This window comes from Nilaparvata lugens, chromosome 2 (genome assembly GCF_014356525.2).
Source record: "Nilaparvata lugens isolate BPH chromosome 2, ASM1435652v1, whole genome shotgun sequence".
Taxonomy (NCBI): domain Eukaryota; kingdom Metazoa; phylum Arthropoda; class Insecta; order Hemiptera; family Delphacidae; genus Nilaparvata; species Nilaparvata lugens.
The window spans coordinates 65,048,755-65,063,449 of record NC_052505.1 but is presented as its reverse complement, the minus strand read 5'-3'; the positions used below and the strand labels follow the sequence as shown (position 1 = coordinate 65,063,449).

Here is a 14,695-nt window from a genome sequence, read left to right as displayed (position 1 = left end):
TGAGGCGAACAGGTGTGATGTGCTTGGCACCCATCAGTGTGAAGATCTCCGGCAATGCCAGCAGCACCTTTTTTTTCTCCTCATCTGAAGAATCTCTACTCACTAATCTGCTTTCCATCATGCCAACTACACCAAGAAAGCGTGGAGCCAGAAACTCTATCTACAATGATACAATACATCATTCGTATTGAATAAGATTCAAAATGATAGCTCAAATTTCATACTGTTTTTTTAAGAAAACAATAATTGGCTCTCAAATATCAGGAAAGATTCTTTGTTTTTGATTAAAAGCACTAATGGAGTCAATGTTTTCTATATACTAGTATTTTTAATAATAATTTATATATTTTTGTAGCTGATATTGCAATAATACTAGTATTTTTAATAATAATTTATATATTTTTGTAGCTGATATTGCAATAATCATTATAGCCACTTATGTTATATTATTAACAATGTGAGAATATGATATATAAGAAATAATGTGATTGCTGTATTCAAAAATATACATTATTTAATACAATATTATACAAGGTGCGCCAGAGAAATCTACTTATTTGAGAGGCCAATAAAAACAAAAGTACTTTAGATATTGTTTAAATCTTTTTTTTATATGAGAGTACAATATCTCTTTTTTTCCATGCGTTCTTGAAAATGAAAACAGACCAATGGCGAACACCATTGCGCATACACTGATGAAGTCGATTTTTGAAATTTCGTTGCAGTATATCAATCGGTATGTTGGCAATGGCGTCGTGAATGTTGTTATTGAAGTGTGCTATGGTCCGTGGTCGATCGACATTAACTAAAGATTTCAAATAACCCCATAAAAAAATCGCATTGACGAATCGCCTGTGGAAATGAGCCTTGTCACTAAAAAAATGACCACGTCTTCAGGCAGGTTGTCAATCAGCATATCACATGCATTTTGACGGGCAACAAAATCGCGTTCAGTCAATTGTTGAACAACATCCAATTTATAGGGATGAAGATGAAGGTTTTCATGGAAAATTAGTCGTAGAGTGAAGTCGGAAATCGCCATAGCAGCTGCGTGTTTGCGAGCCGAACGCCTGGGAGAACGCACAACTGACTGCCTCACTCTTTCCATATTTTCTTTAGTTGTGAAGGTTCGTTGAAGTCCATTTATGGGTTTAGCGACACTTAGCCCCACACTCCACAAATGAGTTGACCCACGACAGAATCGAATGATGGCCAGGAACGAGTCTGTGGGGAGGAATTTCAAATCGAGCGCGGAAGGTGATCGACCATTGGAAAAGAAGCTCTCAACTGCGAAGGCCTGCTGCTCTCTAGACCAGAGCATGATGGCTAATTTACTTGAGGGAGGATAAACTTGAGAACTTCCCCCTCCTGCCACTCAACACGACCAATTCAACGAACGGGATTTTTTTCAAATAAGTAAGTCTCTCTGGCGCATCTTGTTCTATATCAATATAAATATAATTAAAAATAATAATATAGGCCCCTCCAGAAAAGCCTAAAGTAGGGTTTACATTTGTCAAGTTTACTTGACAAATTCAAGTTTTTTAACGTTCAAGTTGAATGGGCGATCTTGAAAACTTGAGTAATTAAAGTTTTTATAACCTCAGAAGTATATAATTATGGAGTTAAAAAATTCGTTATACTTCGTTAATGTAAACGCCCCTTAGGGCCGGTTTCCGAGCTCGGGATTTAGCTAAGTTCTAGACTTTAACTGGCTTTAAACTCTGGAGTCAGAAAATTGGCTTTCCGAGTCAGAGCATTAACGTAGTTGAGGACTTGAATAGACTCTGGAGTTTAGAGATCATGTTAGACCCTGGAGTTTATAATTTCGCTTTCTGAGTGAAGGTCTTATAAGTCCAGGACTTGAATTAGATTCTCGCTTCTTTCCGAGTCAAGGATTTATCAAAAATCGTTAAGTCCAGGACTTAAAACAGCGTGATTTTAAACCCTCGAATGGGGTAGGGTTTAAATTCAAGTTCTAGACTTAACTGAGCAAACACAATTCAGTTATTGTTTTGGAGTAGATAAGAAGCCAAATAGATGTCATGGAATACCTAAATTATTTGGGTTAGTCAATCTAAATTCATAACTTATAGTTTGTAAGTTCATTTTGGAATATAATTGTATCAGAATTATGCGTAAAAAACTAACCTCATTTTATGACATAACCTAAAAATGTTCAAGCAAAATAATACAAGGATTGCCTTGGAATTTATATTCCAATCTGAATGTTATTAATCAATGTCATATTCAACATAATAATAACAATAATTAATTATTACTCCAGTTTTTTCAAAACAAATATGTTTTCAAACTAAATAGCCTAATGAAATTTTTATTCCAAAATCACTGGTTAGGATCAATAATCAATAACAGCATAACGTAAAATGAAATGTTTATTCATTCACCTTTCAAAGGTTTTGCTTTGAATAGGCCTACAAAGAAATCGAAACGTATTTTTACAAAATAGTTTGGAGAGCATGCTCATTTGAATTGTCCCGCTGCAATCAGCTGTTTCGTTTTGCTATAATGCCAACAATACAACAGCAAAATATTATAAATTTCCCTCATGTCTACTGCGTTAAAGTCCTGGACTCAAATAAGTCGAGAACTTGATAGACTCCGGAGTTTAGAAGATAAAATCGTGAGCTTATTTGAGTCCTGGACTCTGTAAGTCCAGAACTTATAGATCCCGAGCTTGGAAACCGGCCCTTAAAGATTGAGCTCTGGAAGGGAAAAAGGAAGGGATGAGAGGAAGTAGCTCGTTAGTAATTATTGTCAGTTGAGGCATGTGAACCAATCAATATGGTACTTCTTATACAACTATTTTGAAGGAATCCAATTCCTTATTTTGATAATGTTATCAATGCACCAACCATTGTACATTACCGTTACAATTAACAGTCAGTTCAATAATTTGACATTCAAATCTAACTGATTTGATAGATAAAACGATTTCATTTCAAGTCACAAATTGAAAAGCAGATAACTGAATAATATAAATTTGATGAAGGCTAAATAATATAGTGCATGAAACTGTAAAATAGATAACTATAATAATATAAGTAGGTGACACTTACCACATTCGGTGTGTATTCTTCAAGCGTAAACACATCTGATTTCAAATAATTGAGTGCATCCAGTACGCGTTCTTTTTTTCCATGAATGTGCAATAATATTTCACACACAATTGTCTGCAAACATAAATATCAATAACACCGCGAAACATAAATGGAAATAGCTACATCAATTGCATAATTGACATTACAAGCGTAAAAATCTGGTGTGGCGCACTCACACAACTTTCCTTGTCGTTATGAGAATTGATCACCTGACGCTAGTGTTCACGCGTATTTCAAGTCTACTTATAAACAAAGATCTAAGCCAGCTGGTGACAGGACAATAACGCTGGAGACACACGAGGTCTGCTATCTCTTCATAGTGAATGATTTAATAGAATCAACAGTTGCCAACAGTTTGCAATTGGATAATCACATTTTCTCGAATTTTGAGCTTATTTTCAATTTTAGGTGAGAATGTTACTGAACATTAATAATTGTAGAGATTTTCATGCTCAATCTTCTCCACTTGAATTTTTTTGTTTAAATTGTATCTGAAGTCTGATAATTGGGAATCTAAAATCAAACTTTGCATAGATGGGGCGGAGCTCCTAAAATTTTTACAGATTTGGGACTTGTGGCAATTGATAGAGCTTATCAATGAATATTTTGGGTATAAATTTGATCAAAATCGTTGGAGCCGTTTTAGTCGCCACAAACACACACACATACAGACCAATACTCAAAAACCACTTTTTTGGACTCAAGGGACCTTGAAACGTATAGAAATTTAGAAATTGGGGTACCTTAATTTTTTCGGAAAGCAATACTTTCCTTACCTATAGTAATAGGGCAAGGAAAGTAAAAATGTACAATTTCATGAGGTGACCACAAAAGGGGAAACAAAGGAGGGTGAATTCGACATGAATAAATTATAAATTATTTACATTTTATAAATTATAAGTAGCTTAGCCTTACAATTGCTCAAAATTCATTAATATAATTCAACAGCCTGGTTAAAGGATACAAGTAAAGGTCAAAAGGTCAGTTGAAGCATTGTAGCCGCACCTATTTGTTTATTAGTGCACAGGTAGTGAATGAGTCGAGGAGAGTTGGGGGGGGGGGTTACTGGTGGAGGGTTTCCGAAGGCCTTGTGCCTTATGGGGAGAAGAGACACCTCTTCTCCATGGTGACTCACTAAGGTGGGAGGAGAGGATGCAGACTATTTTACTTCAGATGGCGTATACCATGAGTAAAATAAAGCAATTATTAATCTGTGTGAGGATGCTAGTTTTACTCTTGGGGAACACTAGCCAGTTTAATGGGTATGCATCCAGTGTTGAGATTAGGAAAATGCCGGGGACGCACGACAATGTCGAATGCCTCCTACCTACATGGCTAAGCTTTCAACTTTGGAACAGAGTCCCATACAAGGTGGGCTTAGATTGCTAGGCTCTGTGCGTAAATGCATTCTGCCGTCTTTTATGGGAAAAATCAAAACATGTGCAAGTTTCTGTACCTGATCAAAATCGTATTTCTATTTTGAAAAATTTTGTGGGAAATCTCTATTATAAAAGACTGAGTGGAGAACTAATACATAAAATTAAATGATGTTGGTACCTTGTAGCAGGATTTGATGAGTGCTTCTCTAGTTTTTCCTGTAAGATTTTCCGTAATTTCGCAAACTTTGTCAAGGGTGCAAGCATCCTCATTCATGTAGAAGTATGGATATACATGCTGAAAAAATATTTATTTTGTGAGAATTTTGGAATTTGAATTGATACTGTTGAACAGCAACTGCAAATACAAATTTTGACTTGATCAAGTTTTATGCGTTTTAGATAACATAGTTTTCCATATTATGACATTTCAAATATTGGAGATTACTCTTCTACTATACAAATATATAATGCAGTAAATTTATGAGTAAACTTTTTTCTTTTGTTAAACTAATTCATAAGTACAATTTATTGTAGTTTACTTACCTGGAAGCCTTCTTTCATCAATGTGGAAACATCCCTCTCCAATTTATCTCCAATGTAGTAGATTATCCATTCAAATTCAGGTTCCTCGAGCACCACGTGCAGGATGTACTTCAGAAGGTGGCTGGAAGCATTTTGGGCCAAAAATGTGTCTTCCTTCTCATAGGATAAAGCACGCGAAAACTTGACAAACATACTAGACAAAGCATATTTATTCAACGGTTTTTTCATCATGAGCATGTCAGCTAGCTGTTTGCAGAATTCACCACGGTATTTGTAGAAAATTTCCTTTAATAGTTTGTTATGTTTTTCAGCGATTTTCTGTAAATGGACAACTGCTGAGCTCACACACGAGTTCGGATGAAGAACGTACATGAGAAGCATTTTGAACGTTGGGTAGAGCACAGAGTCTAGCGGCGTCATACCAACATTTCCTATAGCTGCCATTGTAGTTAGTTGCAGATTCTTTTTAGGTTGAGGAACTAGACTGTCGCAAACTGTATCCATTGCGACTGTTTTGAAAGAAGTAAGAAGAAGCTCCGAGTTCATCAGTTCCTGTCGATCATACTGACTGAGAAGACCAACCTCTTCTATAATACAATCCTCGTGTCTTTTGATCCACTTCTTTCTGAAGAGGAGATCGGCTACAACATTAACAAAGCTCTCTCTCACCTCGTTGTTGGGATGTTTTATCAGCACAATCCACCTGTTGACGCAGTCCAAAGTGTGGAACAGAGATAGATGATTTGCGAAGCGACGTAGAAGTGGTATAATCTTTAGTAACACCTCTGCCGAAGGAGACGATAACAACTTCAGAACACATTTCAATAGCATGTGAATCTGGTTGTTCGAGTTGAGCTGGCCTTCTTTTATTGCCAAATCACACTCTTTGCACATGACTTTCATTCTGCCATGGCCGTGACCAGTTCGTGTCACGAAAGCAGTGCTGGACATGATGCAAACCAAAGCTGAGACTGCTTCACAGGCGGCTATTTGAATTTGAATGTTATCCATCGATAATGAAGGTTGCAAGATCAATTGATCCAGCTCTGTATACAATGAGTGCATGAGCTTCACAAGAAAGGGCACACTTTCAATTATTTCTGATAAAAATAGCTTGTTATTGAAGCATTCGACTAGGAGCCTCACTCTGACTTCTATTTCATTATTGGCCACCATTCTACCAAGACCTAAAATACAGTCCTTCAGCACTTTTTCAAAAAGTGGGTTGCTCTCTTCTTTTCTTATCAAAGAGACCACACCTTTCAACTGACACCTAACGGAATCGCCCTCTCTTTTATCTTTGAAGAAATCTTCTATCGCACGGTCGTCCTTCGTAATCGGCAGAGATACAATTATTATCATCCGCTTCAAAATATCTTCATTGATGTTAACACTCTCCGGGAGAAGCATCAGATTAGTTACCACTTCAAACAAATGTTGAAAGCATGAAAAATTGGTTTCAGAGGAGCAGTTGCATGCAACAGTCGAAACAGCAATGAAAAAGTTCGAATTGAAAGCGGCGATAGTGCCATCTTGAAAGCGATCTAGTAGTCCAGTCAAGTTGGCAGCAGACCGAACAACAGATGACACCAATATCATCAAGTCTTCATGTACAGTTGCTAAACAATCGATCATTTCAAGTTTAGAGACTAACGAATTGCACAAACATTCCCAAAGTTCACTGTCCATCAGACTAATCGCTTCATCTGGTCTTCTGAAAACAAAATAAAAAATGTCAAACCACAGCCAGAGATGCATCCATCATCAACAAAACATTTGAATGATATAACACGAGCAATAACTTAATTTATAACTGTTCAGTACTGATTTTATGATGAAAATTACTCTATTAATTTTGTTGAGAAATACGACTAAATAAATTTGTGTATTATATGGTGAATAGTTGAATTTTCGACCATTAGCGAATCACCAGGAAGTGAATTTATACATTTATTGGATAGAGCAAACAATTTGGAGCATAACTAAAGCTTAATATGGATGATTAATAAATACAACTTGTATGGACAGATATGTTTGTTGACACATGATCGACACACTTGTTCTGCTTTGAGTGGCCTGCCTAACTGATATTTGGTTAACTATTGGTGGGTAGGGATAATCTTTTTGAACTTGATCAAGAGATTTGAACTACCGTACTTTTGAATTTTGCATTTTTCATTTTGAGTTTGAATACAAGCAAAATTATTGAGCTGTGAAGAAAGTAGTAACAAACCAAGCAATAAATTCCAATCAGATATTGGCATCGCATGTTTTCCATTGGTCTTTCAACCGTAAACCAAGTAATAAGGAGAATTACCTTTGTAATAATCCTCAATTAAGAACTCCCCTCAAGTAGAAGAATTTTTTTAATACCGGTACTATTGAGGTTAGTTATCTTCAATATACAATATAATTACCTATCGAGTATCATTATATCTTCAGGTAAATCCATTCCTTTGAAAGAAGCAGACATTTCTTTTTTGACAAGTTCTTCCAATATCGGCATAATTTTCTGAAAGGCAAACAAATTAATATGATATAGATAAGTTGAACTCCGCAGTTGGGGAAACAGAAGCCAATGAGTTAATTGTGCATCAAAGTTTAATATTTTTTATACAATAAAATAATTCTAATTTTACATGTATTTATTCCTTGTGCATAAAGTAATTTTTCAATATTTTAAATATAACATACTTATGGGATAATAAAGTAAAGTAATATTTTTCAAACCAAAATGAAAAAGAAGAAGCATAATGCATTTTTTTACTTCTGTTATTGCAGGATTTTGAAAGTTGTGAATGAGTTAAATTCAGAATTATTCATGTAAGAGAATAAAAATGAATTTGAAAAGTAGAATGCAGCAAAAAAAAAACATAACAATAAAAAAAGAATATGTATAATCGGGTGAGAGCACTTACCAGGCAGTAAGAGACATCTGGAAGGAGAGCCTTGATTTGCGTTTTCAAAATGCTGTCATTCTCCAAAAAACATGACGCTAAAAGAACAGCTATCAACTTGCTAATACCTTGACCAACATCTGTGAAAAATATCAAAGGCACGATTGTCACAAATATCAAGTAATTACCGTATTCAGGAAACTCAAGCTACATTTGCATAAAGGCAAATATTTATTTATTTAAAAATAAATGTGTAATAGAAACTATTCAACTTGATGCTTTCCAAATAAAATTTCCATCTAAAGCCACTTTTACACCAGAGTTGTCAACAAAATGTTGTTCACAAATAGTTTTCATTAAAAATGTTGTCAATTTTTCAGTAGAAACAAGTTAAATGTTGCTGTGTTTTTTTGAGAAATTGGTAACAACTTGCCGAAATTTGTTGAAATCTCACTTGAAAACTGTAGTGTAAACGTGGCTTAAGCTTGCAGCTGGCATGTTTCAAATCTTTGGCGTTTTGAGCTGCGACAAATATTAAAAATATGTACCTAGTATAACAGGGGCACAGTAGAATGACATTTCAAGGACTTTTCCAACACAAAAACGTTCGAATCTTGAAAATGAATCGTCAAAAATGTTATATGTCTCGAGTTTAAAAAATCTCAAAAGTACAAGTGAGAATAAAATTGAAATAAAAAATTTATTCAACATCAAAAATATGATGATTATTATTAATAATAATAAGACTAATAATTATGCACATGGATGTCCCAGATATCAGTTGTAGGGTGTGTCAAAGAGCACCAGAGACAAGCATGCACATCTTATCTTCGTGCTCTGTTCGAAGATAATCAACAATAGCTGCGGGCTACATCCATAGACATAATGCTGCTCTGCGAGTGCTCTATTGCCATCTTAGATACTCATATGGTATCGACAAAACACCAATGCTGCCTTATGACCCAGGGGAGATTGAGTCTGTTGTGGGGAATGAAAGGTGCCGAATGTTTTGGAATTATTCATTCTTCACCACCAGGATTTTAAGAGCCACAAAGCCTGATGTCCTCCTTGACATAATGACAAAGAAAATGTATGTAATCGAGTTCTCAGCACCTGCTGGAGGCAACATTGTCAGCAAGAAGGAGGAAAATCAGGCGAAATATCAGGACTTGTTAAGAGCTGCGCAGGCTTAACCCAGGATACTCCATAAGAATAGTGGTGTTGATTATAGGAGTTTTGGGTGGCATGAGACCCTCGTTTTTAATCAACCTTAAAATCATTCCAGCCTGTAAGAGAGCTGCTACTTCGCTCGCAGGTCAAATGCAGAAGGCTGTCATCCTTGGTTCATTACGTCTACTCAGGGGAAGAGTGGTCAAGCAAAACCTCAAACAGGATAATAATAATTATTATTATCATTTCTCTGATTGCCAATGAATTGCAACCAGAGGAGATTATTTACAAATACATATTATATATAATAATTATAATACACATACAAAAGAAGTTGCTGATAGGTAACTTAGTCCTAACTATGATACCCCACTATAATGATATGTGTTGGGGTGATCATAATATTATTTTCTAAAACATAAACAAATGTTCATGATTACTAAACATAATTAAAAACTACGGACTACGGTACTCTCATACATGAAAAATGTGTACTTACCAGATCTCATGGATAGACTATCTTTTTCAACAAGAGGAATCAATGAATCGAGTAGAATCTTGTTGAGAGTTGGATGACACGTACCATTAGTCTCGATGAGAGCATCAAATAACTTTTTGAATGCTTCCAAGCCCCGATTCAGCAAAGTATCATCACCAGTCGTATCAAATGCTCTCATATAGGTACCAAGCTTCTGACATATTTTCAGTGTGGACTGAAAAAGGTATTGAAATTATGAGTAAAAGATAATTAATTTCATAAATCATGTTGGGAGCAGTATTGGCCTACAAGAGAAGAAGTTATCAGTTTATGAACAATATTTGTAGGTTGTCAGTAGGATGTATCTAGAAAATAATATTCCATATTTAGCAAGGAAAAAGGGGAAGCACTATAGAGTCATTTAAAACTGTCAGCAGTCCTTATAAATAACATCAAAGTTTCAATTTGTTATATCATCAATACTCTTTATTCAAGTATTTTGACAGCGCTACTTTAAAGATTAATTACAAAGAACTACTAATACACTGTTTATTTTATTTTATACACGACTAGTTTCAGACGATTCTCGCCATTATCAAGTATCAATGGCAAAATTCGTCCGACAAACGGCACTCTACAGAGGCAATTAAATGGTTACTATTAAAAGTAGAATAAAAGTATTGAAGGTATTACTTACAATTGACAATTCGGAGTTGAAGCCATTGGAATGTGCCAAATTGGCTAGCATATTGATCGTTTCTGTTACAACAATCTTGGAATCATCTTGCAGTGACCTTTCAATCAGATCACAAAGCAGCGGTATCGGCTCTGAACAGTTCACCAGCATAGGCAATTGCGACGAAATAATCTGTCAACAAAATAGGTTTTTTAATACTGTTCTAAATTGTGTAAAATTTTAAAAATCTGTATGCATCATACAAATCTCATTTCACTCACAACAGAAATACACTATGAAATATGAAAAAACTCATACAGTGATACAGTACTATCACTAGTCAGTTCAATGTAACATTTTTCACAGAACATTAATCATAGTAAAACGCTTATCCACAGCTAGCATTGCTAGTTTTATACCAATTGTTCGAATCTAATTCATGATAATTTTTGTTAATGAGATGAATTAGATCTTGAAAATCTAGAGACTATACTTGATATAAAAATGTTGTCGTATACAACAAACTAAACCTACATTAACTACGGCAAGAATGGAGCTCGTTATAATTGAATGTGTTCATATACTATTATGTTCTCGACAAAAAATACTCTGCAATATAGTATTAGATGAGATTTGTATTTCACTGTTATTGGAATGATTAATTCATAGAATGTTTTTTACATCTAATAAGGACTCTCATCAGCTCAGTAGCTGACATACGAGAAACATAAGAATTTTTCATTAATAGTACATATACATTTGATGTTAAACGCGTGATTCCAACAAGAATCATACGTGAAAAAAGAATGATCTTTACTCACAGGAAGTAACTTTTCCAATAAAAGAGAGCAATCATCGCGAGAAGATATGATGAATGGATAATTTTCACTGCTGTATTCAGACGCACTTTCAGGAGGCAGAATCGCCATATTGTTCGGATGAAACCTTTTAATCTTATGCTCTTTAAACTCCATCGATTTTCCAAATTCATCTCTTAGGTTCAAAATATCTGAAATCAACAAGATATGAATTTATCTTTCAAATTGTTTGAAACAGCAAAATAAAGTTGGAATTATATTTGTTTATTATAGTACCACTCGACTGACCAATCTCTGTAAGCTTATTCATTTGAAAACAATGATTTTAAATAAAACAAATGAAAAATTAAATGAATATGGAACTTGAAACCGTAAAGAAATTATACACATTTTACATTGGAGTGAACTGGTCTGAATCAATATTATAATATTGAAAGAAGGAATATATTTCAATATTATAGGAAAGAGGAATTTATCAAAGAATATCGTGAGACCTGGCTGGTTCACAACTGGTGCACAGTTCTCCAGATTACATCTCAATAATTTTAGCATCTCTTGAGTGACTTGACGAAAGTTTTAGACGAGATGGTCTAGAGATGGACAGATTCAACATCTCTTTCAAAAACACGAGAGTGGCCCAAGGAATATTTTTGGAACAGAACTGGGAACTATGACCTCCAGGCTATCAAATCAGTGGTAAAATCACTTGGCTATGACTAAACTTGCAATAAAATTAGTTAAATACATGTGAGACGGTCCTGCTTATATTAGGCAAATTGTACATAGGCTGTTTTATCATAAAACGATTCAGAGCCCCATATAATGTTGTAATCTTGAAAATTAAAATTTCTCTTCAATGTTTCTTTCCATTACGAACTGCTTGTTAATAACCATTTTTAAATTCTCAAATTACAACATAGCAGTCTGATCTGTATGATTAAAAGCTATTAGGTTCTATTCACGTTTGTGCAGCGCTTTCAGACGCTGGGCCTTTTTTCAACACTTGAAAATCTTTTAATTATGAAAAACAGACTGCCATGTTGTAATTTAACCTATTTGAAATGAAAATTTGTTTATTTTATAATGGTAGGATGGCAGCTGTTGGCAAACAAAATATCACAAACCATCAACATTTTCAATTAAAAATGAGACGATAATAAAACATCCAAAAAGGATTAAAATGTAAACAAAAACGAAAAAGGAACCCACCAACTTCAAATCAATCAACAAAAAAGCTTACCTTCGAATAGTTGAATGTACTCCGTTATGAGAACTTTGAACATGACATTATTTTTCTCAGCTAAAAGTCCCAAAATACTGATTTGAGCTTCCACAGAAACTTGATGCAATTTTGATAATCTTTCATGGCAGGCAATTTGCATCAGTTGGCCCAGCAGCCAGATAACTTGAGCTGAAAAAGTAATTTCAACTTGAAGGATAGTTATGAAAATATTAATATTTATAAAGAGCATTAACCAATAACTTTATGTGATATAACAAAGATTATGATTGCAAGGGTTTCTAGAAGTAGCGTTATATTGGACTTTCAATACAAAATGGACAATGTATTTCATTGATGGAAAAACGCTTGGATAGACATTATTTGAATAGCATATATGATATGATTAAACTCTCTCCAACAGTGAAGAATAATTGAATAATTTATGAATTGAATAAAAGACGAATAATAGTAAATAGTGAAGACGAAACTGCTTTAAAATAATTCTAAAGGTTTACAAAATGGTGAAAGAACATACCTATTCGCACAAGAAATCGTTTTTTGAAATCAGATTCGGTTTCATCTTTCTGTTTTGAAGGAACAAACAGTGCTGTTTGAGACTGCACACAGCACAGATTTTTCAAAACATTAGTTATTTTCTTGACATCTTCACCATGATAGTCTTCACGAAAAATATAGGAGAAATTGGTTTTGAAAAGCGCCCAAACAGTGGCGGTCTCCTCCTCCTTCTCATCCATGCTATTTTCACACCTGAGAATAAGTGAAACGATTATGCAAAACTCCACCAAGCACCAATCATCGATTTGATTTGGTTTATTTATTAGTTATATTAGTAACACAGCTCAGCTCACAAAATAAACATAATCAAATACATAATTATGAATATGAAACTAAATTTCAACTTAAACACCGAGAATATAACGGTTGAGAATTATAGATTCAAAAATTCACCATTGTCATAGTAATATTTGAGATTGAGGCATATTATTATAATAAGAACTATGTAATACTGCAATCTTCGTAAGAAAAAAATTAGTAAGTTATCTTAGCTACAGTTATTCATGAAAAACAAAAAAGTATGCCAAATTTTGATATTAAGTTTGTTGTAAATCAATAGCTTGTAATCAATAAAGAGAGAGGTGGCCACCAACTCTAATAATTGACATTTCCTCCCAAGGTCTGGAGCGCAAATACACCCCCCCCCCCCAATCACTCATTTGAGACTATTTAATCAAACCCCTCTCCACATAAATTTTATGTCTCTGTCCTCTTCACAGGTGAATTTAGTTAGCACCTAACACTATTTAGAATAAAACAGTTCTACACATTTAAATGAACGTAAAAAGGTAAGTTTGATATTTCAAAGGGATTCAAAAATTTGAAAACAATAATTCTGTTAATATGGTTCATCATTTGTGCTTCTATGTAGGCCTATCTAACATTTTTGTTAATTAATAATAATATCAAGGGACCTGGCTGACTCAGATCTAATGTTTTCAGGCGTATCTGATCAATTTCAGGGCTTTTGAACATGTGTTTCTGTGTCCCAACCTAACACTGTTTTTATGCAGCCGAAACCGATAGACTAACTCAACGTGACCATCTAAAATACGGGTGTGGGGTGTGGCACGAAAAAAATATTTTACTCGGGCCTCTGAATTATTGTTGTTAATTAGAACTACTGTTCAAGGAAATATACACTATTGTATTTGATTATTAGGGAACTGGCAGTCCATTTTTCCAAGTGCTAAAATAAAACATACTACATAGCTTACGAAATATATAATACCTTTACAATACTATATTAAAAATGTTTACAGATTCTTCATACAATTATAACTTAACTTAAATACTTGAGTTATAAAATTATTTAGGAAAATGTACTGTACTTCTCACTAAGACATTTAGCATAGATATGGTAATAAAAATAATGATACTCTAACTTTGTATTATAGTAAAGTTTGAATCGAGAAAAATAATGATAATAATATAACCTCTAAAATAATTGATTCCCACTTTCTAAAATTGTATTTTTTTATACCTAATTGAATATTATTTTCAGACCACCTATAAAAAAGCAAAATAATGCTAAAAATTATATAACCTCTGAAATAATTGATTCCCGCTTTTCAAAAATGAATAAGTTATTACAGTTAATGTGATGCTACAATATCAGACCACCTATGATATAAATTATAAATTTAATACTATTATAAATAGGAATAATAAATATGAAAAAAGAAAGACAATCTTACTTTATATTATGATAAAATAATTTCAAAACCGGCAAAACCAAAAGTCCAAAACTGAAAAACAACAAAAATTTAATGTTTCAGCTTTCCTCTTGTCATCTTGTCAGGCGAGGCTCGCTG

The 14,695-nt window shown here is 34.0% G+C and overlaps 1 protein-coding gene across 1 annotated transcript in view; it reads right to left on the bottom strand.

Moving 5' to 3' along the window:
* The window catches only part of LOC111047710, a 14,915-nt gene extending 220 nt beyond the window's left edge, over nucleotides 1–14,695 (bottom strand). The window contains exons 1-12 of the mRNA XM_039420149.1: nucleotides 14,579–14,695; nucleotides 12,841–13,073; nucleotides 12,324–12,494; nucleotides 11,087–11,274; nucleotides 10,287–10,457; nucleotides 9,611–9,824; nucleotides 7,963–8,081; nucleotides 7,462–7,556; nucleotides 5,045–6,758; nucleotides 4,680–4,796; nucleotides 3,081–3,194; nucleotides 7–160 (exon numbers count right to left, since the gene is read on the bottom strand). Of these exons, the coding sequence (XP_039276083.1) occupies nucleotides 7–160; nucleotides 3,081–3,194; nucleotides 4,680–4,796; nucleotides 5,045–6,758; nucleotides 7,462–7,556; nucleotides 7,963–8,081; nucleotides 9,611–9,824; nucleotides 10,287–10,457; nucleotides 11,087–11,274; nucleotides 12,324–12,494; nucleotides 12,841–13,060 (3,277 nt within the window). The 5' untranslated portion in view covers nucleotides 13,061–13,073; nucleotides 14,579–14,695. The remainder of the gene's footprint in view (nucleotides 1–6; nucleotides 161–3,080; nucleotides 3,195–4,679; nucleotides 4,797–5,044; nucleotides 6,759–7,461; nucleotides 7,557–7,962; nucleotides 8,082–9,610; nucleotides 9,825–10,286; nucleotides 10,458–11,086; nucleotides 11,275–12,323; nucleotides 12,495–12,840; nucleotides 13,074–14,578) is intronic.